Raw genomic sequence first — 26988 nt, 5'->3', positions numbered from 1 at the left:
GATCAAACGAAGGGGAGCTGTGTTGTAGGCAGAGATGGGTGACGTTTGACGCGGTAGAGCTCACCAAAGGCGGTGACCCCATCGGGCTTAGCCGTGGGGGGTTGGCGAACCTCGGGCTTTTCTGCTTTTCCTCTTTTCTCTTGTCTTCTCTTTCTTCCATTTACTACTTTGACATATTTCAAGACAAGATTCAGTAATTCTTCTCTCGGCCTTCGATTGTCAAGGCTCGAGCAGACCTCGATGTGAGAACCCAATGGCAGACACGCAGAATTATCCTCCACGGGTCTGTCGCATCTGCCTAGAAACCGTGCTGCCCACTTTTCAACCTTCAGAATTTCTCCAGAAGCCTCGAGTGGTTTATGAATCCTCCGATCCGGAATCTGGTCGTTTGTTAAGTCCTTGCCAATGCAAAGGCTCCTCGCGTTATGTCCACGAGGGTTGCCTGCAGTCATGGCGCCATGCCGACCCCAAATATGGGACAAGAAACTTCTGGGAATGTCCTACCTGTGGCTTCCAGTATCGTCTCGAGCGTCTAACCTGGGCAAGTTGGATCAGTAGCACTACTGCCCAATTAACTCTCACCATCGGCATTCTTTTGTTAACCGTATTCCTGCTTGGATTCATTGCTGACCCCATCATCGAGTTTTACCTGGGCCCTGTGGAAGTCTACACTGAATTGGTGGAGGAAGATGCATCCTGGCTGGAACACTTCCTCAAGGGACTGGCATCTTTGGGCCTCTTGTCCTTTCTGAAGGCAATATTTGCGCTGTCGCCTTTCCCTTGGAACCTACGATCTGTGGCATCAGGTCGCAATTCAAGCCGTAATCGGGCCGCCCAGTTGAACTGGCTAATGATTATCGTTGGCATTGGGACTTTCCTTTGGGTATGTGTGATCATCTTTTCATGACTATTTGACTGCGGCTAACAGTTGATAGGCTGTTTACAAAGGAGTTCGCTCATGGAGTAGACGCACTTTAGAAAGGGCTGGCGAACGAGTCATGGACGTATCACTCCCAGGGGATGAGAGTGACCCAGCTGTCCCACCAGGTGAAGGTCACTCTGGAGTCAAGACAGACTAGTTCCAAGCATGAACTCGCACTACTTAAGTTGCCGTCCTCCTCTGCCCCATGAGACGTCGATTAGTCAATGTGCGAAGAACACTACTGCCTTCGATAACTCTTGTCTGGTCTGCCTGAGAAGCAGATGAATGATTTGAGAACGTTTTGTACTCGAGCCACTCGCTGCTTCACTAATCAGGCAGCCTCTTGGGGAAGGCAGTCCACCACTCAATTCCATGAAGCGTTCTGACTTCTTCGAGTCTACAACCAATAGCGTCTTTGGATTGAGCAGTGGGAAATTCCTCTATCAATGCATTCTGTCATTCTGTCACAAAATACACATAACTAATGCGAACAAGAATATCATTTCATTTGCCTGTCTCCCATATAAAAGAAGTGGCCCTCAAGCCTCACTATCCTTGTAAGCCCCAAGCTTGAACAGCTTCTTCGCATTCTCCCGGCCAATCTTCAACCGATCGGTATTCGACATCTCGGCCGAATCAAACCAGTCACAGGCATCCTCAAACGTCTCAAACGGATAATCAATAGAGAACAGAATGCGATCCGAGCCAACCTCCGCCATACAAAAGTTAAGCGTGGTAGTCGAGAAATGTCCCGAGGTGGTAATCCACAGATTCTCCGCGAAATACTCCCGAATCGTCCGCTTACACGTCTCCTGCAGCCCGAGCATCTTCTTCCGATCCTCGAACCAGTGGTTAATCCGCCACATATCGAAGGGGATATGCTCCCCCAAATGTCCAAGAATCACCTGCAGCTTTGGGTGACGGTCAAAGACCCCGTTGGTCACCATGCCCAGCGCGTGAAGACTGACGCCGTGCGCAAAGGACAGTGGCGGCCCGATGAGCCATTTTCGGTCTGCCCAGAGTTTTTCGTAGATTGTTCCCGTTGGGTTGCGCGGGTGGAGATACAGGGGTACGTCGAGCTCGGTGCATGTCGCCCAGAAGACGTCCCATTTCTCGTTATCGTAGAAGATCATATCATCGCCGTCGGCGCCGGCGCGCTGTGTGTCATTGACGAGTGCTCCGAGGAACCCGTACTGTGTTACACAGCGTCGCAGCTCGGCGGCCGCTTCTTGTGGGTCATGCATGGAGAGCGTGCTGAATGTGTTAGTATGGGTGTACTCTGCTATAATGGTGTGGATATTTTGGGTTGCACTCACGCAAAAGCGGCGAATCGGTCTGGGTGCGCTTTCACCTTCTCCGCAATATAATCATTGATCTCAACGGCCAGTGCCTGCGCATCCTTTGCATCCCAGATGTCTTGCACGCCAGGTGCTGTGTAGCTGAGGATCTGGAGACCGACGCCGTATCGCTCGGCGAAGTCGAGGCGAATTGGTCCGACGTCGTTGATCTCAGCTGTGTGCTTGTCTGTGTCGGTTGCGAACATGCCCGCCCACCATTTTGTCTTCTCCTTGAATCGGGGAAGCGCAAAGGCTTCTTCGAGTGCGATTTTGCCGAGCATTTTGGACCTTGGTTGTTTCGGAGGGATGGTGAGAGAGCTTGAGAATGCTGTCATGTCGCAGCCATCCCATTTATAGCTATATGCGGGGACCCCGCATCTCGGATTGCAGGCATTGTAACCTTGCGTCACAGTGTATATAGGTCGGATTCGGAAAGACCGTCGGATGAAGTTGTACTCGAAGCGACGGTGACGGGGGTAGACGCGGTCCGCGCGGTCCGCCGTTGCGGGTCGGATGTGGGGAGCGCGGGATAGCGGCCATGATCTATATCGGATCTTAGGAGTTGGTCTTGAATGCTAACACCTATGTCGGCCAAACATTTGATAACATAAATTTGATATACGCGTTAGTTTAGCTACAATCTTTAACTCCTTTTTACCAATCTCAACATATACCTATGGGTCGTCAACATTAGTGAATCCATACATTCGAATGACCGCTAATATCTACAGCAGTGTCGGCCCGGGAGAATCACATCGTACCTTTCAATCTTTCAGAACACGGCATTTGCTATTTCATACCTTCTCTTGATAATCTCAAATTTGGCTATATAACTAGCTGATAACATGAGGTAAAGTATACCTATAGGGACATGCCCCGTGGTCAGCTTCGTAAAAAGTATGCAGCAATCCTACTCAGACTTCGCAACAACCTTGATTCCACATTGCTCCTTTGGCCGACAAGTCGCCTGATCATTCCAATCAGGAGTAGGTGGGTTATTCATTCTTGCTCCCTCACCATCAACCATAGTAATATTGAATCGCATCAGAGCACACGCAACCACAAGTTTGATCATTAAAGTACCAAGCCGCTGGCCTTTGCAAGCATGCTTGCCCGCCCCCCAGGTAAGGGAAGGAGTACCTTGTTCAGTGGCTCGTGAGGGATTCCACCGGAGTGGTTCAGGGTAAAAGTTCGGGTTGAGAGCTGTGTCCGAGAATGGATACATAACCAGTGACCCCGAGGGGATCGTATATGGCCCGATTGTAATGTCTGGGCCGGTATTCTTGCGCACCGCCGTATATGGCTGAGAGGCGCGCAATGTTTCGCGTATGCAGATATCAAGGTTCGGGGTCTGTGATTCCCAGGCCGAGAGTGGGATCTCAGACAGCGTTTGGGTGAGGTCTCCCCCAGTGACCGAGGGTGACGAGGAGGCATGGGTGGAAATGAGAGTTTGAATCTCTTGTTCAACAGCCAGGAACCATTTCGGATGGGATGCGAGGTTCATGATAACCCATGACACTAGAAGAGATGTCAACCGCTGTTTCTTCTCGTATTAACCTTATGAATAGCAGACGTACATATTGTTCCGGTGGAACGAGATCCGGCCAAAGATAGCCCAAGCATGAACTTCGGGGAAGATCAGTTAGCAACATTTCGGGAACTTGGGCTGCAGAAGATCACTCACCCCGAAGATGTGAGTTGTGCTCCCTCCATCGTCGAGCATTTGCTGTAGCATATCGTCTGCTTTGATGCCGCTTCTTTTTCTGGCTTTGATGGCACTTTGAACAGATCTATAGGTTTGAATTGAACATAAAATCTTCTGAAAGAAGACTGGGCCAGGCAGCCATGGTAACCACGTCGAGTGTGGGTTACCAGGATTATCAACGCCATCAAAGAGTGGTTTGAGATGGGACAAAAGTATAGGATCATTGGCAATATCAGCACAGGCAATGCGCATGATCAAGTGGAAAGTGATCTAGAACAAATCTCAGTGATATCTTCCAAAGGTAAGATTTGGATCTACGAACCTGGTGAAAGGAAGAGCAAGGGTCGAGGTTCCGCTCGCTACCCCAGGAGTTCATTGCACGCTGACAATCGGACAGCAATAGCGGGATGACTAGAGGCGGATGCACATTAGTTGATTATCTCTTCTCGCCTTGTAGGCATAGACTGACAGTTCTGAAGGATACCAGGCCGTTGCATTGAGGCCATTCGCTTGACTATGCCGCTGACTGTATGAGGATCAAAGCTAGCACCCTGGGAAAAGAGGGATTAGTTATCCGCAACATCAGGCTCACTGAGAAGGGAGTTTACCCTGCCAATCACGATGGAAAATGTGTCATATAGAGCGAGATCTTTGGTCTTGAAGAAGACTTCTCGACCTACATCCGTAGAAAGCACAATGGCATTGTTCTTGAAGAGAGTAGTCTGCCAAATTGAAGATGAGGTAGCCCTGAACCCAGTTTGGATAAAATCAAACCTCTTCTCAAAGAAGGACTGCGTGACTTTCCATCCTGGTAGTTGCAGGATGGGAGGGGATTGTCCTTTCCTGGAGGGAGGTGTCACCGGCAGGTATAATGTGCAGATCAATGCAAAGAGCACCAGAACCACCGACGCCAGGCCTCCCAGCTCTCGGAAGGCCACCGAGTCAGGACGGGCAAGTATAAGATGAGCCAAGGCGTCTTGCAACATGGTGAGATGAAAGTGTCCCTCGGAAGAAGTCAGGGTCTTGGGTCGCAGTTAAGTATCCGGATGACTTCTTTACCTCCCGGGATGTCTGTCCTTCAGGATCGTCCTTCTCTTCGAAGTGGAGGCCTCAATTGCCCATGTTGGTTGAGGTGACATGAGGAATTGAGCCGAGATGCTCGAAAGCCAAAGTTAGGATATTCGCCGTTCCTTCCCATATCACATCATTCTAGGATCCTCGGCCCACTTACTTGAATACTAAGCTGGTCTTACAGTCATGATGTTGGGATTTAGTACTTTAGAGCCGCTGTTGGTTGTTGGTTTTTGTCTCAGTTCGTGTCAGCATTAGCGTTCATGCATGCCATATGGGCCGAGACTGACGGGCCGTTGATTAGTTTCTCCTAGTTGATTAAATCTTCCCGATTTGGTTATTCTTATACTACTCACTGCATAGTTCTCATTTGCATGGGTTAGTTAGCAGATTGTGGTGTCTTCATCCATGGGTCCTCTCAGCAGATAGCTTATTCCCTCTTCAATTCAGTCAAGCCTTTCAGGTCCCATACCCCCGTCTATCTTCGTAGATCACAGTAGTCACCCGACGTTCCATCAGTATCGGAACAAGCATCGTGTTCGGACTCTCTGTTGACTGTTAGGTTTGGTCAAGTATGCATGCACCAAAGTACAGCTGCAAGTCTGACGGGTACCAACATCTCTCGCATATGATGCCCGTAATATGCCTTGTAGTATGCCCTTCTTACAAGGTACTCCACTTTGCATAAGCGCCATAGAGCCTCAGTCGTGCAGAATGGCAAGGTTCAGGTATGGGGGCCAAACAGCCTACCCTGGATAGAAATCTCGCCTTACATTTCCGAGTATGCATTGAACGACAATGAGCAATATCCTAAAATGATTCATCTATTCTTCTTCCACATATTCTATGGTTCAAGTCTCATATATCCTCAGTACCTATAGCTTTCCAATTGACTCGCAATTGTACTCCGTACTTCTGCCCGCATATAGTACATCGTCACCAACAATTCGAACATCGGCTCGACGAACTTTGAGCCAACTTTACCGATGTGGCTTGCTTGTGTTCAATGGCTTTGTCAAAGACCAACAATCATAGGTATCTTTCTTCGCTCGGGGTTTTATTTTAGTGTGCATATAAGCGCAGCCATGATATGCCGATTAGCGCTGTCGAGTACGCCACAATACTAGGGCTGACCTGTGGAGACCCTGGCCAAGCTAGAAGATGACACAAAAACCCTGCGTCCTCATCTTCCGTTTACATAGAGATATCTTCTTGACTGGAACGGTGTCGTATTGTCGGGATAAAAGTGCCTCTTTCTTCTTTATCGTCTGGGCAGAGGCTGAGAATTGCTCGTATTTCCGAGTAAATTGTGGACAGGAGCGAAAACGCATTAGATCACGGGAATTGAAATGATTCAACTAGCCTGGCAGCTTTCTGCCGGCCTTGGTAATCGGCGCTGGCTTGCGAACGAGGCAGAAGGGCTATAACTACTCTTCAGCCTCAGACGACTCGTCTTCACAAAGAAAAGTGCTGCTCATCTTCTCAGCCTCTTCATATTTCTCCTCCAGCAGCAAAGCGACAAGGTCCTCGCGTTCCTTCCCGGGCTTCCCCATCGTCTCGGTAGGGAGGCTTGTCTGAGCGTGCTATTGTTTGTGTATGCGACGAATGTTCGTCGCTTTTGGTCACGTGGACAATATACTAGTAACTGTGATCACGTGGTGATCACTGACCACCAATAGGCTCCATTCCCCAGTGAGTTAGTGACTGGAAGAATCTGGGTAGTGGGTACTCCGTATGGTTCCCAGTTTCCCACGCCAGATCTATGTCTCACGTGATGTGATTATTAGTCATGACTCATGAGGTTTCGGGTTTTCTCATTTCTGTTTACATTTCCTCATTTCTTTCTCCCTAGCTTCTTACGCGTGCCCCTTTCACCGCATCTCATACTCTCAAACCTTCACCCACCACCCTCACCCGCAGCTTTGTTCTACGTCTTTAAGAATGGATCCTGAGGGTATCTTTGCAGCATGTGCCGGAGAAGCCGTCAAGTAGATGAGTTTCGAATCAACAAGCAAGGGAAGCGAAAGAAAACTTACGAGCGGCATTCTAAGAAACGTCCATTGGAGGTCAATGACTGGGAGAATTTAACTGAGGTCCTTCGCAATTGGAATCAGCGAGTGAGTAATCTAAACTGACTACGCCTTGCTCATAGAACCAATTTGAAATACTGGACGGCAAATACACATTTGCTTTAGATGCTCTACCGGTCGACTTTCGTTCTCTACCAGTGCAGGAGAATGCATTCCTTCGATTGGCGCTAAACACGGCAATGCGGAAGCTCACTGACATTATCCGGGACGAAGGAGGATTTCGGTTCACGCATATGGCAACAAATGGCGCAGGCTCTTCATATACGTACCGCTGTTCCCAAGATGTGATGAGTATCAAAACGTATGACTCTACAGTGGAGCCAGAGAAACGACGGGGCGGTCGACGCATGCAGCGATTCCCATGCGAGAGCAAGCTCTGCATGGGCCCTTGTTTACTAAGTCGAACCCTGACCCTTTCGATCCATCAAAATGGCATACGCCCTACGTGAATATCGAGGTACCACCAATGGTGCACGAAATGATCAATGCGCGCGTGTCAAGCAAGACTCCATCGGAGATATTGATTGCGTGATATTTGCGCCTTGGGGTAACCGAGTAGGCTTCAGTTAGGACTTCAGTTAGAGGCTGGGGCACGAAGCCTCTGCCCCGGCCTGCCTTCACCCGCCTACGCGACCTTGGGGGGCTGCGACTTCATGCCCCAGCCTCTAACTGAAGTCCTAACTGAAGCCTACTCGGTTACCCCAACTACATGTTTGCGCCGTTTGTGCTCTCAAGCCCAGACGGGGGAAAAGTTATATCTTTCTCTGGGTTTGCGATCCAAACGAACCAAACAACCGGCGTCTGCATCAACTGCCTGATCCAGTCTTCCCTCCTTTTTTCTGTTGCATCAGCATGTCGGCACTCTTTCTGTTATTTTTTCCCACGAGGTTTTTTGCAGTTTTGATGAGGCCGGCTGGTATCTGCTGTTTTCAGGCATTTTCCTTCTCCTTTTTCTCCTGTACATAGCCGTAGCGTGGGGGAGCTTTCGATCAAATTGGAAAGCCTATGAGGTATTCATAATAATCTGAATGGTCTACTTCAAGTATTAAATCCCACATCTTGATCTGCAGCCAACTCCTCCCTCTCATACAGAACCTCCGGTCTTACGTCCCTCCTCAACAAATACCGCCTAACAAAATATCCAATCTGCCGAAGACCATATCGCGCATGAAATCTTGTCGGCACAGAGAACACTTGATCCAACTCTTCCAGCGTCTTTCCCTTTGTCTCCGGCATAAATAGGAGCACCAACCACCATCCAACCAGACACCAGCTCCCATACCAAGCAAATGCACCTTGTGCCGTGAAGGCAGCCAGCAGGGATGGCCACGTCACGCCCAGAATAAAGTTAAAGAACCATGTCGTTGCAGTGGCTAGCGCCATTCCGTAGGACCGGACGTAGAGTGGGTATGCCTCGGCTGAGTAGGTGAATGGCACTGGTCCCTCACCGGGTGAGTAGACAATACCAAAAAGATAGGTTCCCAGTACAATGCAGCCAAGACGTGCATTGTGACTACTCTCTGGAATCCAGAAGCTGAAGCCCGTGAAAAACATGGCGAGAGACATTAGTGGGAAGGTCAGTAGTAGCAGGTTGCGCCGGCCGAAGGTGTCGATTGTGTAGATCGCCGGTATGGCTAGCAGCCAGTTGATGACACCCCAGCCTAGTGAGGCACCTAAAGCTGCTGGTGGAGAGAATTTGGCCTGTGAAATTTTCTTAGCGTTTGAGGTGACAGGGAGTAAGTCAATCCTTCAAACTGACCTCGAGGAATATCTCGGAAGAATAGTATGCAATAACATTGACGCCGCAAAACTAGTGGGAGTCAGTCCTATAAATCCTCCATTCGATCACTTTGTGAGGAAAGAATGTTCCTACCTGCTGCATGAACATGACAGTCTGCGACGCCAGCATCGCTCGCCGGTTCCGCGGGACTTTGATCAGTTCCAGCAACTTGTTCCGCCCAAGTTTCATACTACTCTCCGCTTCCAACAGAGTATGCATGTAGTACAGGTCACGAGCAGCCTGGATTTTATGATGTCGCAGTGTACACATCGACTGATACGCACGGTAATACTGCTTCTGACTCATATACCAGCGCGGCGACTCCGGACAAGCAAAGACAAAGCAGCAAACCACCACAGCTGGAAACATCGCCGAGGCCATCATACAGCGCCAATTCAGGCCGACGATCGTACTGGACTCGACATTGTAAAAGATGAGGTCGGCTGCATAGCCGATCATGAGCCCAAATGCCGTCCACATCTGCCACTGCATGACCAGGGCACCTCGAATAGATGGCGGCGCGGTTTCGGCTGCGTACATTGGTACTGTGGCGGATTTGGGACCAATACCAAAGCCAAGTATGAACCGTGCGATGAACATCGACCACCAGGTCGAGACAAATCCTTGCCAGAGACAGGCGATCGCAGAAAAACAGCATGTTATGAAGATTGTGCCACGGCGCCCAAACCAGTGATTGAATGGGACGGTTAGCCAGCAACCGATGAAGGCACAACAGAGGTAGGGTGCCGAATTGACCAGGCCGACGAGCCAGGTGCTTCGAGAAGAATCATCGCCGATTCCGAATTGGTATTTGTAGAATATCTGAGCTCCGTTCACGACCGTTTCATCTGTGAGTGTCAGCATTGTCATCATGAAAGCAGGTTTGAATGGGTACTTACCCATTCCCTGAACCGCAGCTGATAGAGAGCATAATGCAATCACGCCATACATCTTCCACGGCTGGGACCAGCGATGTGTGAACTCCCGACTCAGTACTTGTTTCTCCTGACTCGTCAGACCAGCGACATTGGCATATCGTTCCGGAGACTGTGCCAATACAGCGCCCAGCTCAAAGGCACGAATGTCGGATCCATCGCCCATCTCATGGAATTCGGCGAAGGTGCGCCCCTGATTCCGTAACTCGGTATGGCTGAACCCAGCCAGCGGGTTAGACAGTTTCGCATTGAGATTGCGTCGTGCGCGCTCGGCCGCTGTCCCAAATGGCCGTTGCGGCACGAATTTCTCGGACGGCGTGACGTCGACTTTTCCCTTCTGTTTCATCATCCTCCGTTGAATCTACAGGAGTTGGTGTGAAAAAAATGGTAGAAGTGTGAATGCTCGGTTTTTAGAGCTGGAGTGACAGGGGTGTCCCCGAGACAAAGAAACTCGAACGCAACCATAACATGCGACTTTTGAGTCTATTCTCGGGGGCATGTGCATGTACAGTGACATTCAGGTGGATCTGTCAAAGCATGGAAGCACCTGTCAAAGAACAGGCATACGGTTTAGAGGGTTCATATTGGGCTAGTCAACGATTCTGGGAAGGGGTGATTGGCATAAGGTAAAGGCCCTAAGGGGCTTGCGGACAAAGAATCGCTCTGATCTGCTCGTAGGTTGCCCGGTCCTAGGCTGTGCCTGCATATTTTATTGACAGTCAGTCGAATGGAAAGACCAAATGAGTGTTATTGAGGGATGGTTGGGCCCTGGGTTTCCCTGCTATAGTTGCCGTCCCCGTACCGATTAAGTTCGCAGTGACTTAGTACTCATAGTAGAAGATCGATAGACATTAGTACAGGTTGCCGAATGGCCAATTGTGGCCAGATCGAAGACCGTTGTAGGCACGCAGCGGTGGCCAGATCATTCGGCAACTACAGTCCCTCCGCAAAAGTTTCCGTGGATGCGGCCCCACACCCGCGTTTTTAGAACGCGTGCCAACCAACTCACCTTCTTCAAACACCTACCATAGTTCCCAGAACGCCCTTACGTCCTAATAATTTAAACAAGGTAAAGGGAAGTGAGTTATCTTCATACATATGCGGTAAATTTATTGGCCAAGCTGAAGTTGGGACTCCCACAGCCACTATTGCGCGACACTATAGTTTATCCCCTTCAACCATCCAATATACCCTTGCACAAGAACGCGCCCGAGCAGATGGGAAGAGCTGCCCTCGACCTGGGAGACCCCCTATTCTCTCTGAGGGTGGCAAACGCTTGAACCTGCGCTTAATTACGCGCGATCCCTCTATCGTGTACTGAGAAATTTGCGAATAAAGCGGTTTAACGGCTTAGGACGACACCCTTTTTCGTCTAGTGAATTCCTCGGGCTATGACCATTGAAATGCTAAAAGAAAACCCTTCCTGACTCCGGAAGTGGCCGCACTACGTCTAGAATGGGCTTTGGCCCACTGGAATTGGATGTGGGATGAGTGGAAGCGAGATGTGTGGAGTGATGAATGTTCCGTCGAGATCGGAAAAGAGAGGCCCGACTGTTTGGTCTTCCACTTGAACCACGTCAACGAGAAGTATAAAAATGAACATGTGACCACATGCCAGAAGTTGAAAGGTCTCTCTGTCATCATTCGGGGCGCGATCTGGGGTGGTGGTTCCTCGAAATTATACCAAATGGTTCGAGATGAGGCATCCGCCCGAAACGGCTACTCAGCACGCACATATCTCGATGTTTTAGAGGAATATCTACTCAAATTTTCGATGATATCAACCGCATATTCATGTAGGATAACCCCCCGGTTCATACGGCTCGTTTACCCAAGTCGTGGTTGGATGAGCACGAATATGATGTGATGAAGTGGCCTCCGTATTCGCCGGATCTGAACCCTATCAAACATGCCTGGGCTAAGCTCTAAAAAATGATGATAGGATAAATCCGGACCTGTAATCATTTGCTGGGACCCCTTGTGCATTAAAAGAGCATTTTTCCAATTTAATCGACCGGGCGTGGGAGGAGCTAGGCCAGAATTACTTTGACAAGTTGGTGAGGACGATGAACCACAGGGTTGAGGCTGTTATCTCCTCTCAGGGGTGGTACACTAAATATTAGACTCTCTAAATAATATCATTAGATTAATCAAGCAATTCCCCGTCGAATGATCCTATTTTTACTGTGATTACAAGCGATGGCTGATGTAAATTATTTACTTCAAACTCATGGGTTCAAATATATATATTCTCGGTGGGGCGGGTCCACGGAAACTTTTGCGGTAGAACTGTACATCGCAATATGCATCTCCGGCCAACAGGCGTCAATGTGGATTACGGGACGTATCTATTGAAGAGGGGAACGCTCTAAGGCTGTGTGCTCTGAGGCACACGGGTCGATTCAGCAAGTACCACCTAGCATAGCATCAGACCAGAGGAACAAAGAGGTTGGGCGCTTGCGCACAAGAAGTGAAATCAGAGATGTGTAGGAGTGTGTATTGCTAACTGAAGCTACCTCGCGACTATATCTCCAGCGCAAAACTGCAGACGTAAGGAACGCTCACGTGAGAACCAAGGGAGTGGACAGGGGAAGCATGCCTGTAGGGGGAGGTCACACCTCCCCACTACACTATCTACGATGAAGCAACGCACACTGCATCGAAGCTATAGAATGAAAAGGAGCGACAATCTGTGGAAACCTTTTGAATCATGTTAGCGATGATTAAAACAACTCGACATGAGAACAAGGTCAAAAGCTCTATCAGATAACAATTTGGTACAATTTTGATCAACATTATAGTTCAGAACAGGTCTGTGTGAAAAGGTTGCTTCATCATAAGAGAGGGAGGAAAAGTATCTGAAACTTACTGTTGAACAGTCAAGCTGTCCCTTCAAACCATTCTTGAGGTGAATGTTTGTATCAGGAACAGCTGGTCTAGAGGTCGCAGAGAAGGCCTCTGCGCCTCTGTAAAAGTAAAGCCGAACAAAGCTTCATCATTCTTCATCAGCCTATACCAATTCACAAGGGTGACAGGGTCAAGGTCGTATCTTCAGAGCCACTGCCATTTGGATGTGCAAAGAGTGCTAAAGTCAAGAGATGAAAAGAAGAAGGAAAAACAAAGTGAAAAAATAGTACCAAGTGGAGTGTGCTTTGCATTGTTTGCACCAACTAGAAAAAAAAGTGGACGATAGCAAAACAGAACAATTCATTTCTCGGCGTTTGTACTGCAAATTGTTTGTATTCTTTGGCTTGTATATCTTCAGATACGCTTGTGCCATACCTTTTTTTTTCTTTTCTCTGGTTCTGAATCATGGCCGATACAGAGAGTCCAAGACTGGAGGAGCAACATAGTGAGAGATCTTCAATAAAATCCCCCAAAGAGTCTCGACTAATCATCTAAATTCTACAGCTCCAACCAAGCCTCATGCAAATGTCCGTACCGATGGCCGAGCCTTCAATTCCCCCAACTGGCGTATGAAGGTCGAAAACCCGGCACCTTCTACAAATGCTAGCCCCGCCAGCCCCAACCCTACGGTCCCTATCAATACCACCCGGGCAGCCTTCAGTCGACCCGGAGCGCACGTCCCCCAAGCGATCAACGATGGCCGCCGCCTATATGTGGGCAACATGCCCTACACGGCCAAGACGGAGGATGTGGAGGCGCTTTTTGGAGCGTCCAACTTCCCCATGTATGCCTACACTTGAACCAGATCTATGGCCATGAATTATCGCCCACTGAACTCCCCTTCATAGCCAGCGCATTGATATTGCCCTTGACCCTTTCACCGGCCGAAACCCTTCGTACTGCTTCGTCGATTTGCAGAACAAGGACGATGCCGAGCGTGCCATGAGGGAGCTGGATGGCCGCGATATGCTGGGTCGCCCTGTCAAGATTAAGCCCGGTGTTGTCAAGTCTCGCGAGCGCATTCAGAACCCACCTACCCCCTTTCGCATTGAGCGCTGGCGTCCACAAGACAAACCGAGCTTTGCGAAGATTAACAGCGACTCTAGCAGTCGCGTGTATGTGGGTGGGCTGCCACGAGTGACCGATCATGACCTTGTGCAGACCAAGATCGAAACTTTCTTCGAGGGATTCAAAGTGTAAGTTTGGGTGGCTTTTCTGATCGTGTGATTGATATTAATGGCCTTGTGATTATAGTGAGAATGTCAGCAAAGTCTTCACCCCTCACCCCGCCAAGCAGTTCGAACCCGGCGATCACTATTATCTGTTTGTCGATGTCGACACTCCCGAGGCTGCCGAGAGAGCCATGCGGACTCTAAATGGGCGTCAAGGGCCATGGGGTCGTCCTTTACGGGTACAATTTGCTCGTGGTCCTAAGGTTGATTCTGAATGAGCTCCCAGGTTCTTGCTACTTGAAAATACCCTTAATAATGATACGTCTCACATTTGCATGAGCTATGATACCTGAAAAGAATACACAATTTCATTCACGATTTCTCGCTAAGTTCTTGTTGGCTTCCCTTTTCTTTTCGATTAGTGCCTCGGTACGATGAGGTTATAAAGCTGTGCTATTAACTAGATAGCGAACGGAGAGTCCAGCTCAGCTGTGAGGATCCATGGAGTAGTGCCAATCTGCTACAGTCTACACAGTAGTTAACACATAACTACTAGCAAGTTAGTTTGCTCACTCGATTTGAGCTAGGGCTATGTCATCATTCTCCTAGATCCCCCGCTAGATCGACACTTGCAGCATTGACTTGCTCAATGCAAGAATCAACATCCTGCTTCTTTCACATTAGTGAATAAGTCTACAGTGCCTACTGTATTGGCCTGACCTGTGTGTACAAGATCAGTCTTATCTATAGATTAGAAACCAGTTGTATGTAGAAGATTCAATGATCCACGAGATGACGTTTAGTGGGGAAATCCAGACCAAGACTCACCGCATTAATTCTCCCTGAATCTTGTCCATCACGTTTCTTTCTTTTTTCTTTTATTTTCTTTCTTTTTTTTTTCCAATTCTCTGACTCTCATACATATGTGATTTCTGACTATTCACTATATCAATCCTTCCACATCTTGTTCAATTCCCCCTTCACCTCCAGACCTATGTTCAGTTGGAAATCAACTTAATTCCTCCGGCTTCGGGTCGGAACTGCCCCCTAAATCTCCCGAGATCTCTGCTTCTTCATCGCCCAATCGTCAAAATGTCCTCAGCTGTTCAGAGTCAACATAAGCAATTCGTTGCCAGTGTAAGTGGATGTGCTCTTCGTCTTCCTTTTTCTTTGCCCCCCGTTTTTGATTTGTGGACTGTACGCCAAGGCCTAGTATTTTCGTGATTTGTATATGCCATCCCGGGCTTGTTATAGATGCATGGGGTCACTGGTATTGGTGTCGTGGCATGAGCGATGTGATGCCCGGGCAATATGATGCGGCTCATGTAGAACCTGTGGCGGTAAACAACCGACGACGACGCCACCCTGTATCGTTTGTGTTGATGCTGTTATAATTCCGCTTCTCTCTCTTCCTTGCCCTTTCTCGCATCATCAAAACATCAGCATCCTGCAACTCTCATCTCCAAGATGTCATCTGTTAACATTACTGTGAAGTCCGACGACTCGAAAATATGCGTGGTCATGGTGGGCCTCCCGGCCCGAGGCAAGAGTCTCATCGCCGGCAAGGGTGAGTAAACCATCATTCCAGATGAGATCGTGAGACTGACATCTGACAGCCATGCGCTATCTGGGCTGGGTTGGTATTCCTGCACGTGTCTTTAACGTTGGGAGTTATCGCCGGTTCAACACACCGCAGCCACAGGCAACCTTCTTTGATCCCCACAATGAGGAGGGCGAGCGGATGCGCCGAGCTGCCGCCGAGGCCGCCATGTCTGACATGATTCAGTGGTTCAATGCTGGTAAGGGCGTTGTGGCCATCTTGGATGCCACCAACTCCACCAAGGAGCGTCGCCAGTGGATCTACAAGAACTGCCACGAGGCTGGTATCGAGGCTCTCTTCGTGGAGTCAATTTGCGATGACGAAGACTTGATCATGACCAACATAAAGGAGGTCAAGACGACTTCCCCCGACTACAAGGGTCAAGACCCTGAAGTCGCTGCTCTTGATTTCCGCAACCGCATTCGCAACTATGAGAAGGTGTATGAGACCATCGATGATAACGAGAAGCATTACACTTACGTCAAGCTTATCAACGTGGGCTCCACGGTCATCATCAACCAGATCAAGGACTATCTGTCCAGCCGCCTCGTCTATTACATCCAGAATCTTCACATCAAGCCTCGTTCCATCTGGCTGTCGCGGGTATGTCAACATGAATCAACTGAAATTTTGCAGAGAATTGAAACTGACGAGAATAGCACGGTGAATCTGAGTTCAACCTGACCGGTAAGATTGGAGGCGACTCTAACATCTCCGAGCGGGGTGAGGCCTATGCTCGCGCGCTCCCTGAGCTGATGCGTAAGTCCGGCATTCCCGATAACACCAAGATCGTGATCTGGACCTCGACCTTGCGCCGCACTATTCAGACCGCTCGTCACCTGAAGGCGGAGACCGGGTATGAAAAGCTGGAGTGGAAGGCGTTGGATGAGCTGGACTCGGGAGTCTGCGATGGTCTGACTTACGAACAAATCGCCGAGAAATACCCGGAGGACTTTGCCGCTCGCGACGAGGACAAGTACAACTACCGCTACCGTGGCGGCGAGTCGTATCGCGACGTCGTCATCCGACTTGAACCCATCATCATGGAACTGGAGCGCAGTGAGAACGTCATCATTGTCACTCACCAGGCTGTCCTCCGCTGCATCTATGCTTACTTCATGAATGTGCCTCAGGAGCAGAGTCCTTGGATGGAGGTACCTTTGCATACTCTCATCAAACTCACTCCCCGCGCGTATGGCACTGAGGAACAACGCTTCAAGGCTGATATCCCGGCGGTGTCGACCTGGCGTGGAAAGGGTACATCGGCGAAGCACCAGGACTTCCCAGCAGAGGTTAAGAAGGAAGAGGGCACGGAAACCAAGCACTAGTGATGTTTTGATCTGCATCGGCGTGGCGTCACCTGGATGCGATCCCATTTGGACCGCATAAGTTACTCAGATACCAAAACATGATGATACGGCGCTACATACTCTAACTACTTGAATCAATGGATTTTCACATCATGTGTCTCATTTGCAATTGTAGTATCCTCCATTCTTTGCAAGTTGCATAGTATCCTAGGGCGGGTTACTACTAGTACCCAGCGGGCCAACAGCCACAGCCTGCAGGCCCCACCTACCTGAAAATAAATGCTGACTAAGGCCTGAGTCAGCTGCGGACGTCATGCGGAGAGCTCCAGTAGCAGCGCCCCTCGAACCTCCAGCGGAGAGAATTGAAGACAGCACGCCCATGTTGTCAGCATTTACCGCGCGGCCGCTCGTCGAGCTCAAGCCGCGCGACAAGTCCCGCATCGAATCCGTCCTAGCCTACGGCGACCGCCTCCTCGCCGGCCTAAACAATGGCAACCTCCGCGTTTACCGTGTTACCGACGATGGCAAGACGGAGCTCCTGCGCGAATTGGAGAAGTTCTCCCGATACAAAGTCGAGCAGCTTGCCTTGATTAAGGAGGCAAATGTGCTGGTCTCTCTCGCTGGCGGATATGTCTCACTACACGATGCCCAGTCCTACGAGCTGGTTGAGCAGCTCGCTCAAACAAAGGGTGCTTCCGCCTTCGCCATCACGTCGAATGTCGTCAATGATCCTGATACAAATGTGCCGGCAATTGTGTCCCGTTTGGCTGTCGCTGTGAAGCGGAAGATTCTCATGTGGGCTTGGCGCGATATGGAGCTGGAACGGGATACCGCTGAGTTGAGCTTGGTCAGTGGTGTCAAGACTCTGACTTGGGTTGCGGCCACTCGACTGGTTGTTGGGTTGAACTCGAGCTTTGTCATGGTCAACATTGAGAGCGGGCAGTTCACAGACCTCGCTGGACCGGGCAGCATCGAGGAAGCGGGCCGGTTCACGGGCGTCGGCGCTGCAAGTATGAGCTACATTGGTATGGGAGGTATGGTGCCGCGGCCGCTTGCGACAAGATTAAGTGAAGGCCAGATTCTTCTGGCCAAGGATATCAACACTTCCTTCATCGGCGTCGATGGTCAACCTCTCACTCGCAAGCAGGTGCCTTGGAGTCATGCGCCTGTGGAGCTTGGATACTCGTACCCATTTTTGTTGGCTTTGCACGACTCATCCAAGGGTGTTTTGGAAGTACGGAATCCGGAGACTTTGTCACTACTTCAGTCAGTCCCGCTACCCTCAGCTAGTATCTTGCACATTCCGCAGCCGAATATTAGCCTCGCCCATGCCGGGAAAGGGTTCCTTGTGGCGAGCGATCGCATTATCTGGCGCATGGAAGCTTTGAGCTACGATACCCAGATTGATGCTTTGGTTGAGGGAGGTTACCTTGATGAGGCCATTAGCTTACTTGGAATGCTGGAGGATGCTCTTCTACATGATAAACCGGGTCGACTACGCACGATAAGACTGGAAAAAGCACAGAGCTTGTTTGCTCTGAACAAGTATCGAGACTCCTTGGATCTTTTCACTGAGGTGTCCGCACCCCCCGAGAGTGTGATTCGCCTGTACCCTCGATTGATCGCAGGCGATCTCTCCACAGTCCAGGAACCCGAGGTTCCGAACGGAAAGGCGAATGGGTCCCAGAGTGATGGGTCGTCTGAGGATCTTGCTGCTGGGCAGGCCTCCATACACGGAGGCTCTATCAGGTCGTCTATGCGGAAGCCCGACGAAGGAAGCGAGGCTAGCAGTATCCGTGGAGAGGAGAAAGGTACGGGAAGCTCCATGTGTTTTTGTATAAATGCTAACCGACCCAAAAGGCCTTCGAATTGCTGTCCGCGAGCTACAGGGATACCTGGCAGATGTTCGCCGACGCTTCCAGCGCTTCCTCAACCCCGATGGTTCTCTGAAAGCTTCTGCACCAATTGGAGCTACAGATGAAGCTAGTGACTCAGTTCTCAAGTTGCTCGATTTCCCATCTGCTGAGGATTTCGCCACAGAAATCCGAGCCAAGGCACGATTGGTCGACACCACATTGTTCCGTGCACACATGTATGCGACACCATCACTAGCCGGGTCTCTCTTCCGCATTGCCAACTTCTGTGATCCAGATGTGGTGATGGAGAGACTTGAGGAAACCGGCAGATATAACGACCTGATTGATTTTCTTTACGGCAAGAAACTACATCGCCAAGCACTTGAATTGCTGCAGCGGTTTGGACAGACAGAGAGCGGTCCCCTGAGTGGCCCGACACGCACAGTCGCATATCTCCAAAACCTGCCGCCAGATCAAATTGATCTGGTCATTGAGTTTGGGGAGTGGCCACTTCGTGCTAATCATGAGTTGGGAATGGAAATATTCGTGACCGACACCGAAAACGCGGAGACACTGCCCCGTTCGCGAGTGCTTGCTTTCCTTGAGAAAATAGACATCCTGCTTGCCATTCAGTACCTCGAGCATGTCATCCATGAATGGAACGACCTGACTCCGGACATACATCAACGACTGCTCATCTTATACATGGATCAACTCACATCCAACAGCGGCCAAGGGGAATGGAAGGGTAAATTCTTGACGATGTTGAAAGATAGTGAGCAATACTCGCCAGCGAAGATGTTAGATCGGCTGAATCGAGAGGGTAAGTTGCGCATCATTCTTCCAAACAAGCTCATACTGACAGATGCCAGATCCCAACTTTCACGAAGCGCGAGCTATTCTGTTTAGCAAAATGGGCCAGCACAGACAGGCCCTCGAAATTTACGTTTTCAAGCTTGAGAACCACGAGAAAGCAGAAGAGTGAGTGATATGTCATTGTCCGAATCGCCGAAATTGCTAACACCGAAAAGATACTGTAACCATGTACACCTCGCCGAAAAGGGGGAAGAGGAGAACTCCATCTATCTGACCCTTCTTTCCCTCTATCTCTCCCCGCCCCATGGCTACGAGGCCCAAAACGACCCCGCGATTGACCTGCTGGCTAAGCACGGCTCGCGTCTCCCAGCCGATGCGGCATTGAAACTCATACCAGACAAACAGGCCGTGCAGCAACTGGAGTTCTATTTCAAGGGCCGCATGCGCGCTGCGAACTCGGTTTTCAATGAAGCACGTATAGTGGCAAACCTGCGCAAGGCACGAGATATGCAGATCCAAGCCCAACTCGCGATTGGCGAGGGCGTCCGAGGTGGAGGTACACGGGCTCGTCACGTCACTGTCACTGAGGAGCGGATATGTGGCGTCTGTCATAAGCGCTTAGGCGGGAGTGTGATCAACGTTTTCCCCGAGTAAGTCGTTCATGTCTTTTTGATTTTCGAGTCGTTCACCGCTGACATATCTCCAGCAACACCGTGGTTCACTTGGGATGTGCGAATCGAAAACCGAGTTACCGAGCTGAGTAGTGTGCTTGCATTCTTCCTGCATTTGCGTTCGCGGGGTTGTTATTTTATTCTCGATTCTTGTTCATGACTGTATCTTCCTCCATCTTTTTTTGTTTCGTCGCCTCGGAATCTCTTTTCTGTTGGCTTGTTTGTGTCGACGGAGGCTGTTCCGGCGACTTTGATACCCATAGCATTTGCCCTTTCCGGAATTCATATCATGATCATGCACTCATGCATCGTCCTCGATCACCTCCTCTCCGTAGTTCGCTTCCTCTTTGGCTTCCTGTGCTGAAAATTGACCCTGCAACTTGTCCTCCCCCATGCGCTCCGTGAGGAAGACGTTGATCTCGAATTCATATCATGATCATGCACTCATGCATCGTCCTCGATCACCTCCTCTCCGTAGTTCGCTTCCTCTTTGGCTTCCTGTGCTGAAAATTGACCCTGCAACTTGTCCTCCCCCATGCGCTCCGTGAGGAAGACGTTGATCTCGTCCTGCAGCTTGGGCACGAGCGACTGCAGCGCCGAGAGGTGAGCTTGCTTAGCGGCCAGAGTACCGGTTGTAGTTGGGATCACATGCTCGAAGGTCTTGGTTGCTTGAGGAGCGGTGTAGACTGCATTCAAACTGACTGTGTTGGAGGCCATTTTGAAATTGACAGGGGAGTTGGAGGGGAAAGAGCGTGCAGCGGCAGGAAATCATGTCCACAGCTAATGGGCCATACCGCCTTACTTACCGCCTTTCTGTCCAGGTCCGTTTGTTCAAGCTTGCCCGTGGTCACTGATGCCGGCGTATTCCCCAGGACCCCGGCTCGATCTATTTGAATAAGCCCAGTATATCTCGCTTACTGCTCTTCTAATCATACGGTAGCATTCTAAGGGTCTTTGGGTGATTACTAGTGAGACAATGGCGGGAGACTAAGCATGGTGATAAGATGATCATCGTGGAAATAAGGGACAGGAGAAGACGATATTGAAAGGCCTTGCAAGACCAGTACGAAGCATGGCAAGGATTAGAGGCAATGGAAGGCATCTTATAGAAACACGAAACGAGAGTCTCCGATGTTCAGACCAGCAAAGCTTAGCGTCCCCCAGAGTCTCCGCAGCTTTCGTAGATCTGATATTCTGCCAGATAACTAGCGTTGTCATCGTAAATCCAGACCGTAGAGGTAGGGATCGGCGACCGTGGCTTTTGTTTGTAACGTAGGCACCGATGCTTTGCGCCCAACCCTTAAATCCAACAGAGAGTCTGAGAGAGAGAGGCATGGACTATTTATAATGAATCCTACGTTCCGATCCCCCAATTCGCCAGGGCGTCAGCGAGCGCCCGCTCCTTCCCCTCGCTACCCCCGACCCCCGTCCGATGACGAAGACGAGGAAGACGACTCCGATGAAGACGACTTGGGTCGCCCCGGATCCTCCGGCAGTGACGCCTCATCCAATGTGACTACCGTTTCCGCTGCGCCAATAACCCCGATCAATACTCAACTGCCTGCTGGGAGTTATTTCCCTCCACAACCACGCTCGGCCACTTCACCTCACCACCCCATGCCGAACCCCACAGGGCGAAGGCCCTCTGGCCGGGGCCCCTCGGTCGAGCTACCCCGGCTTCGATCACGACATCACTCGCAAGGGTTCTTTGAGCCTACTCTGCCAACGGCATCCACAGATCAGGTTTCTACCGTATCGGCCTCCCGCATCGCTGCTCAGGCGGCAATGCAACAGACAAAGAGACAGCCAAATGTACATTCCCCAATGGAGGATGGGTCACGGCCGAGGCGTAGTGGAAGTGCCTCGCCACCTCTTATGCCTGCACCATTGCGCGTCAATCAACCCTCGCCCCAACCGCCTCAGCCTGCACCAGGCAGTGTAGCCACAACAGCTGCCAATGTCGTCTTTCCGCGGGCAGGTGCTCATCCGGTGGAACAACACCCCGAGAAACAGAAGAAAAAGAAGCTTTTCTCCAAGCCAAAACATATTGGGATCAGCAGAGACAAAGATCCTAGCAAGGACCGCGGTCTTCCCTCCCCGAGCAAGATCAGTGGGCTATCGCGCATGGTCAGCGGCTCGAGCTCGAACTTGGCCGATCTATCCTCGAACAATTCATCTATGTACAATCTCTCCAATGCCTCGGTGAGCACAGTTGTCCCAGCAGACCGGGCCCCGGCACCGGAGAAAGAGAAGGATAAGGACAAACACAAGCACCATTTCCTATCAAGGCAGAAACTGAAACTCAAAGATCGGAGCGATGACTTCAATCTCCCTCTATCCTCTGCTTCGAGTAATTCTCGTCCGGCAGACCCCAATGCCCCGAAATCTCTATACTCCTTCACGAGCCCTGCGTCTCCGGCTCCAGGTGCGACTTTTGGCAAGTCAGTCAGTGGACTAGATATCCTGCATGGCGGTCGGGCACTGCGCGAGAAGAAGAAGGAAGAGAAGAAGGAAAAGGAACTCGCTGAGGTCGAGCAGACGGAATGGCTCCATGCCGGCGGGCCCCCGACACCGGGTGGTTTCCCCGGCCCGTCTCCCGGTGTAACGGCGCTCCCGGATTCTATCCTGAAGGAGACATTGCAAGGGTTTGGGTTGAATAACATGACCCCAGAAGATGCTTGGGACTTCCTCAAGGCGAAGCTGCTGGTCATCTTCGATGGTGAAGACGTTCGCATCGCCATTGAGGATCTCAACAAATTGGTGCTTGTTCATCTGCAGCGTTGCGTGCTGAAGAGGGCCCCTACTTCCATTATCACGGATTTGCAAGAGCTACTGCAGACTGGGTTTGCGACTTTGAATCACAGTTCGCTACTAGGTGTTCCAGACGACAAGTTGGTTCCGCACTTGGTTCAAATATGGTTACTGGTGTTTGGCACGATCCTCCCCTTTATACAAGCAGTCTTCCTTCCTTTGGACCTGGAATTCAAAGGTTGTGGATCCTTGATGACTAGCCGCGAAGCCGGCGAGTTCTGGGGTGTACTGCCTGTCGGTGGCACACTCGATGTGCGCAACTTAGTGCTGATCGCCTTCCGTGACTGCATTATCCTGAATCGCTACGATACCCTCAAAGCAACCTTCTCCCGCCTCAGTCTGGACTCTATCAACTCCGGATTCCCCACTCTCAGCGTTACAGCCAAGAGCGCTGGCGCTGGAGGTCGTCCCGGCACTGCGGCCTCGCTCGACGCCGGCTTCGGCAGCTACACTTCGCAATCCTCCACCCACCTCAGCACTGTCGCGGACAGCTATTCATCTGACAGTATGGGTGCCTTGGCCAATCTCCCACGACCAGGTAGCAGTGATTCCCGTAGTCGCGCAGCCTCCAACACCTCTTCCAACCCGGATCCTCTATTCTTCCAGTCGGTCGCATCGCCCCCAACCTCCAACAACAGGCCGACTATAGTCCACCGCGTCAACTCCGCAGACTCGTCCCATATCATTACAGAGACCGTCGGCCGCATGCTACAATGCATTAGCGTTCTGGCAAGCGTGCAGACCAACGATTCCGCCCAAGAGCGAATCGAGGTCCTTGGAAAAGCTCTCAAACACAACTGGCTCGGCCGTGGTCGCACTGGCCGTGATCGCCGCGGTTTTGTAGGCGCCAAGATCCGACCTGTCATGGTTGGCGGTCCTCCTGTTATCGATGATGCAGATTCCCTCAATACGGCCGGCATCAGTGTCGGTGCTAGTACCAACGGTGGATCTCGAGGCCGGGGTGATTCCTCATCATCGGACTGGAGTTCTCATGCCCCAGCGCCAGGCATGAACGTCCGTAATAGTGGTAGACGAGAACTGAGTGTTCTCTAGGTTTCTCTGTTTTCTTTCATGATTGTTATGACTCTGGATGGATAAGCGGGGCGTTTATTATCAAAGGAATTGATATTGAGCCACTTTTGAGCAACTACTTTACTATTCTGAACATTTTGTGTAATCGTATAATTTTCGTATTTTTTTTGCTGGTTTTTTGGTTTTCGTACTTTTCGACCAAAATCCAACAAATAGTCCTACATAGTGTACATAGTGTGGACTGTGGTCACCTGCTGGCCCGGTCAACTGACCAGGTGACCCATCCGCACTTTCTCAGGGATGAACGTGTCTCACCACACTGTCCATCCCACTCATCAACCCCGTCAATGGAAAGGAAAGAATGAAAATTGCCTAGTATTCTCTTTGAGACCTGCCCTTTCCCTTGCGGCTGATCTTGCCCATGGCCTTCAGGGTCTCGTACCGGGCCTTGCAAACCAGCCGGGAGATCCCCCAACCGAACTCCATCGACAGGTCCCGGGCGACCTGCACGAAAGCCTCCTCATTCATCTTCATGTACTCGTGCACGGCTTCTAGACGAGCATCCTATCCGAAAGTTAGCAATCAATTCATCAACTTTGGTCCTCGTTCAAGAACATCTGAGAACCGAGGCCAATCTCAAGTGTAGGTCATACGTACATCAAACCCTGGCCAAGCCCCGATCTGGGTCCTCATATGGCTCCATAGTCTGCGCAGGACAATTGAGGTTATCTCATTGCTGCCGAGCTCCCGGTGGTCGTTCCAGATCTTCACGGTTTCCACCCACGAAATAGACGTCGCATCCGCCGTCTGCCTCATCAGTGACATCATCTTATCCGATTTCGAAGCTGATTGCCATGAGGTTGGCACCGGATGGCCGCTGCGAAGAGGACTCGTGGAAATGGAGGCTGGATGCTGCGGAGTGACGGGTGAGGACACGCTCTTGATCGTGGGCTTTGAGGGAGACCCGGAGCTGGAGAAGGATGCCTCCATGGAGGAGGATCTGCGGGTACTGGGCGGGATTGCAAAGCCGGTTGAGGTTGGTACTGGCTGCTCTGTAGTGTACTGACTTGGCTCGGGCAGATTGAACCGGACTCGCTTCAAGGATGAGAGCCCTTTGACTTCCACCACGGATTCCCCGATCTCGCCACGCGTCTAGGATGGACTTGTTAGGCCGTGTCTCTTCTGTTTGGCTTATGCTTGGTGGGGATCGGGTATGTGCTTAGGACTCTTGGTTTACGAGTTTCAGCGATGCCGTTAGCTCGACATTGGGAGTTTGAGTAGCCGCCGTGACAGTACACAAACCAACAGGTGAGGGCCCCCTCGCAGCAAGCGAACTTGCGAGAGAAGTGCCAGGTTGAGGAACAACAGGATAGGCAAAAGGTCCCCGAAGCCGTGGGTCAATCACATTCATGAAAGAGACGGATGAATATCTCTGTCTCAGGCCACGTTTTTCTTCATGTTGGATATTCGGATGCCCGCGAGTGGGGGGAGGCGATGGCTGAGTCGGCGCGGGTTGTTCAGGTTCTTCGTCCGGGTCCCATGGAGACAATCGAACAGGGAGCAGATACATGGAAGGTGAACCGGGGTTCTTGTCTTTCTTTTTCGAGTCGGGGAGTATTGTTTCTTTTTTTTTTGGTCTTTTCTGTTTTTCTTGGGAGGCATGATGGCTTCCGCACAAAGAATCTATATTTGATGATAATTGGAGACGAGTCAAGCGGCTCACAGAGGCCTCGCCTTGACGGATCAACTGAAGGTCCATTGTGTGATGATGGTGGGATAGTACCTAGGTGAGGTGAGGAAGGTGAAGACGGAATTACAAGGCGATGGAAAAGGTTAGGGATACATCCTGAATGAGTACCAGAAGAGAATCCGTTGGTTGAACATGTGGTAGACTCCAATTCTTCAGAGGCAGGAGCCAGATACCCAAGGAGACTGATGTGAGCGTTGGATGCTTTGTCTGTAGCGCTAAGCGCTTTCCCCCTCGTCGTGAATCTCCTGGTCCTCTGGAATCCAATCCCTTGCCTCAGCACGTTGGCTAGCATCATCCAGGACCCCATCCTCTTGGGTAACTGCTTGCAGGAGCACCTAGCCAGCGACACGCCGGGTAGAGTGGTTTTTCAGGCCAATATTGCTCAGCTCATCGTCCTTCGGATCAGTCTCTTTGGAGGAAAACTCCTCCGAATCACTCTCGTCAGACGAAGATTCCTCCTCCAAATCACTCTCGTCAGACGAAGATCCCTCCTCCGAATCACTCTCTTCGGATGACGAATATTCTTCAGAGTCGCTGTCGTCGTCATCGTTCTCTCCGGGGTCTTGGGAACCATCACCGAATTGATCACCCTCGTCCTCATAAGGGCCGCATTCATAAGGTCCCTGATCGTCGAAAAGTTCAGGCGAGCTGGGGCCAAAGCACTCGCCGAAACTATCGTCATCGCTCTCGTCGTCGGGTACTAGTACTCAATGGTCAGCAAGATATCATGGCAGGATTCTCGACATGGTCGGCAGAAGTCGTCGACCTATTTGGCGTGGAAATCTGAGGACGTTGCTCGTCGACGACCTCTATGGGACGACTCACTCTTTGTCGACGATGACGCTTGAAGCATCTTCATCAACGACGATGCCTTATCCATCATTGGCGGCATATTTGCTTTGTGGGTCATGATGGGAACAGGTTGTATGACTTGATCTTGGTCGACCATAGTCCACATAGAACACTCGGAGTGTTGGGGGTTGACGAGGAAGAGAAGGATATTTCGTTTCGCGTTTCGAATTTATGCCCCTCGTAAGGTCGGCGACGGATGGTGTCGCCTCTTCGAGCTTGAGGTCGTCGACGGCGACCTCGTCGTCGACCTAGATCGGGAAGAAGCCGTGGAGTTGTCGAGACTTAGGGCTACGTCGGCGGCTACATCGACACATCGTTTTGAACGGGCGCCAACTCACCCGCCACGACTGGTATTGGAATTTTCTCCTTTT

The 26988-nt window shown here is 50.7% G+C and overlaps 11 protein-coding genes across 11 annotated transcripts; 5 read left to right on the top strand and 6 right to left on the bottom strand.

Annotated features, from left to right (window-relative positions):
- Window positions 1–253: 253 nt before the first annotated feature.
- N7515_003019 (E3 ubiquitin-protein ligase MARCH) lies at window positions 254–1079 on the top strand (the record flags this gene model as incomplete). The annotated part of the gene is made up of 2 exons (XM_056663763.1): window positions 254–883; window positions 936–1079. 2 exons carry the CDS (start codon window positions 254–256, stop codon window positions 1077–1079), a joined length of 774 nt encoding a protein of 257 aa, XP_056525876.1.
- A 382-nt stretch (window positions 1080–1461) lies between these two features.
- N7515_003018 (amidohydrolase family protein) lies at window positions 1462–2540 on the bottom strand (the record flags this gene model as incomplete). Its single annotated transcript, XM_056663762.1, has 2 exons — window positions 1462–2176; window positions 2239–2540. 2 exons carry the CDS (start codon window positions 2538–2540, stop codon window positions 1462–1464), a joined length of 1017 nt encoding a protein of 338 aa, XP_056525875.1.
- Window positions 2541–3169: 629 nt separating this feature from the next.
- N7515_003017 (cytochrome P450) lies at window positions 3170–4950 on the bottom strand (the record flags this gene model as incomplete). Its single annotated transcript, XM_056663761.1, has 6 exons — window positions 3170–3777; window positions 3837–3885; window positions 3944–4234; window positions 4287–4375; window positions 4434–4515; window positions 4573–4950. 6 exons carry the CDS (start codon window positions 4948–4950, stop codon window positions 3170–3172), a joined length of 1497 nt encoding a protein of 498 aa, XP_056525874.1.
- A 3213-nt stretch (window positions 4951–8163) lies between these two features.
- Window positions 8164–10186, bottom strand: N7515_003016 (Major facilitator superfamily domain general substrate transporter; the record flags this gene model as incomplete). Its single annotated transcript, XM_056663760.1, has 4 exons — window positions 8164–8826; window positions 8885–8935; window positions 8999–9753; window positions 9805–10186. 4 exons carry the CDS (start codon window positions 10184–10186, stop codon window positions 8164–8166), a joined length of 1851 nt encoding a protein of 616 aa, XP_056525873.1.
- Window positions 10187–13152: 2966 nt separating this feature from the next.
- On the top strand, window positions 13153–14197 carry N7515_003015 (Nucleotide-binding alpha-beta plait; the record flags this gene model as incomplete). Its single annotated transcript, XM_056663759.1, has 4 exons — window positions 13153–13192; window positions 13252–13531; window positions 13596–13943; window positions 14002–14197. The coding sequence occupies 4 exons, from the start codon at window positions 13153–13155 to the stop codon at window positions 14195–14197; spliced, it is 864 nt and encodes a 287-aa protein (XP_056525872.1).
- A 1189-nt stretch (window positions 14198–15386) lies between these two features.
- Window positions 15387–16847, top strand: N7515_003014 (bifunctional nucleoside/nucleotide kinase/histidine phosphatase family protein; the record flags this gene model as incomplete). Its single annotated transcript, XM_056663758.1, has 3 exons — window positions 15387–15486; window positions 15536–16122; window positions 16179–16847. 3 exons carry the CDS (start codon window positions 15387–15389, stop codon window positions 16845–16847), a joined length of 1356 nt encoding a protein of 451 aa, XP_056525871.1.
- A 295-nt stretch (window positions 16848–17142) lies between these two features.
- Window positions 17143–20155, top strand: N7515_003013 (putative vacuolar morphogenesis protein AvaB; the record flags this gene model as incomplete). The annotated part of the gene is made up of 4 exons (XM_056663757.1): window positions 17143–18640; window positions 18690–19508; window positions 19558–19666; window positions 19717–20155. The coding sequence occupies 4 exons, from the start codon at window positions 17143–17145 to the stop codon at window positions 20153–20155; spliced, it is 2865 nt and encodes a 954-aa protein (XP_056525870.1).
- A 461-nt stretch (window positions 20156–20616) lies between these two features.
- N7515_003012 (uncharacterized protein) lies at window positions 20617–20889 on the bottom strand (the record flags this gene model as incomplete). The annotated part of the gene is made up of 1 exon (XM_056663756.1): window positions 20617–20889. The coding sequence occupies one exon, from the start codon at window positions 20887–20889 to the stop codon at window positions 20617–20619; it is 273 nt and encodes a 90-aa protein (XP_056525869.1).
- A 630-nt stretch (window positions 20890–21519) lies between these two features.
- Window positions 21520–24036, top strand: N7515_003011 (uncharacterized protein; the record flags this gene model as incomplete). The annotated part of the gene is made up of 1 exon (XM_056663755.1): window positions 21520–24036. One exon carries the CDS (start codon window positions 21520–21522, stop codon window positions 24034–24036), a length of 2517 nt encoding a protein of 838 aa, XP_056525868.1.
- A 351-nt stretch (window positions 24037–24387) lies between these two features.
- N7515_003010 (uncharacterized protein) lies at window positions 24388–25774 on the bottom strand (the record flags this gene model as incomplete). Its single annotated transcript, XM_056663754.1, has 4 exons — window positions 24388–24579; window positions 24673–25167; window positions 25253–25612; window positions 25739–25774. The coding sequence occupies 4 exons, from the start codon at window positions 25772–25774 to the stop codon at window positions 24388–24390; spliced, it is 1083 nt and encodes a 360-aa protein (XP_056525867.1).
- Window positions 25775–26100: 326 nt separating this feature from the next.
- On the bottom strand, window positions 26101–26675 carry N7515_003009 (uncharacterized protein; the record flags this gene model as incomplete). Its single annotated transcript, XM_056663753.1, has 2 exons — window positions 26101–26465; window positions 26591–26675. The coding sequence occupies 2 exons, from the start codon at window positions 26673–26675 to the stop codon at window positions 26101–26103; spliced, it is 450 nt and encodes a 149-aa protein (XP_056525866.1).
- Between the last annotated feature and the right edge of the window lie 313 nt (window positions 26676–26988).

Source organism: Penicillium bovifimosum (assembly GCF_028826915.1).
Source record: "Penicillium bovifimosum strain IBT 22155 chromosome Unknown utg000002l_segment0_segment0, whole genome shotgun sequence".
NCBI classification, from domain to species: Eukaryota; Fungi; Ascomycota; class Eurotiomycetes; order Eurotiales; family Aspergillaceae; genus Penicillium; species Penicillium bovifimosum.
The sequence above is the reverse complement of the archived record's forward strand: the minus strand, read 5'-3'. Positions and strand labels throughout refer to the sequence as shown.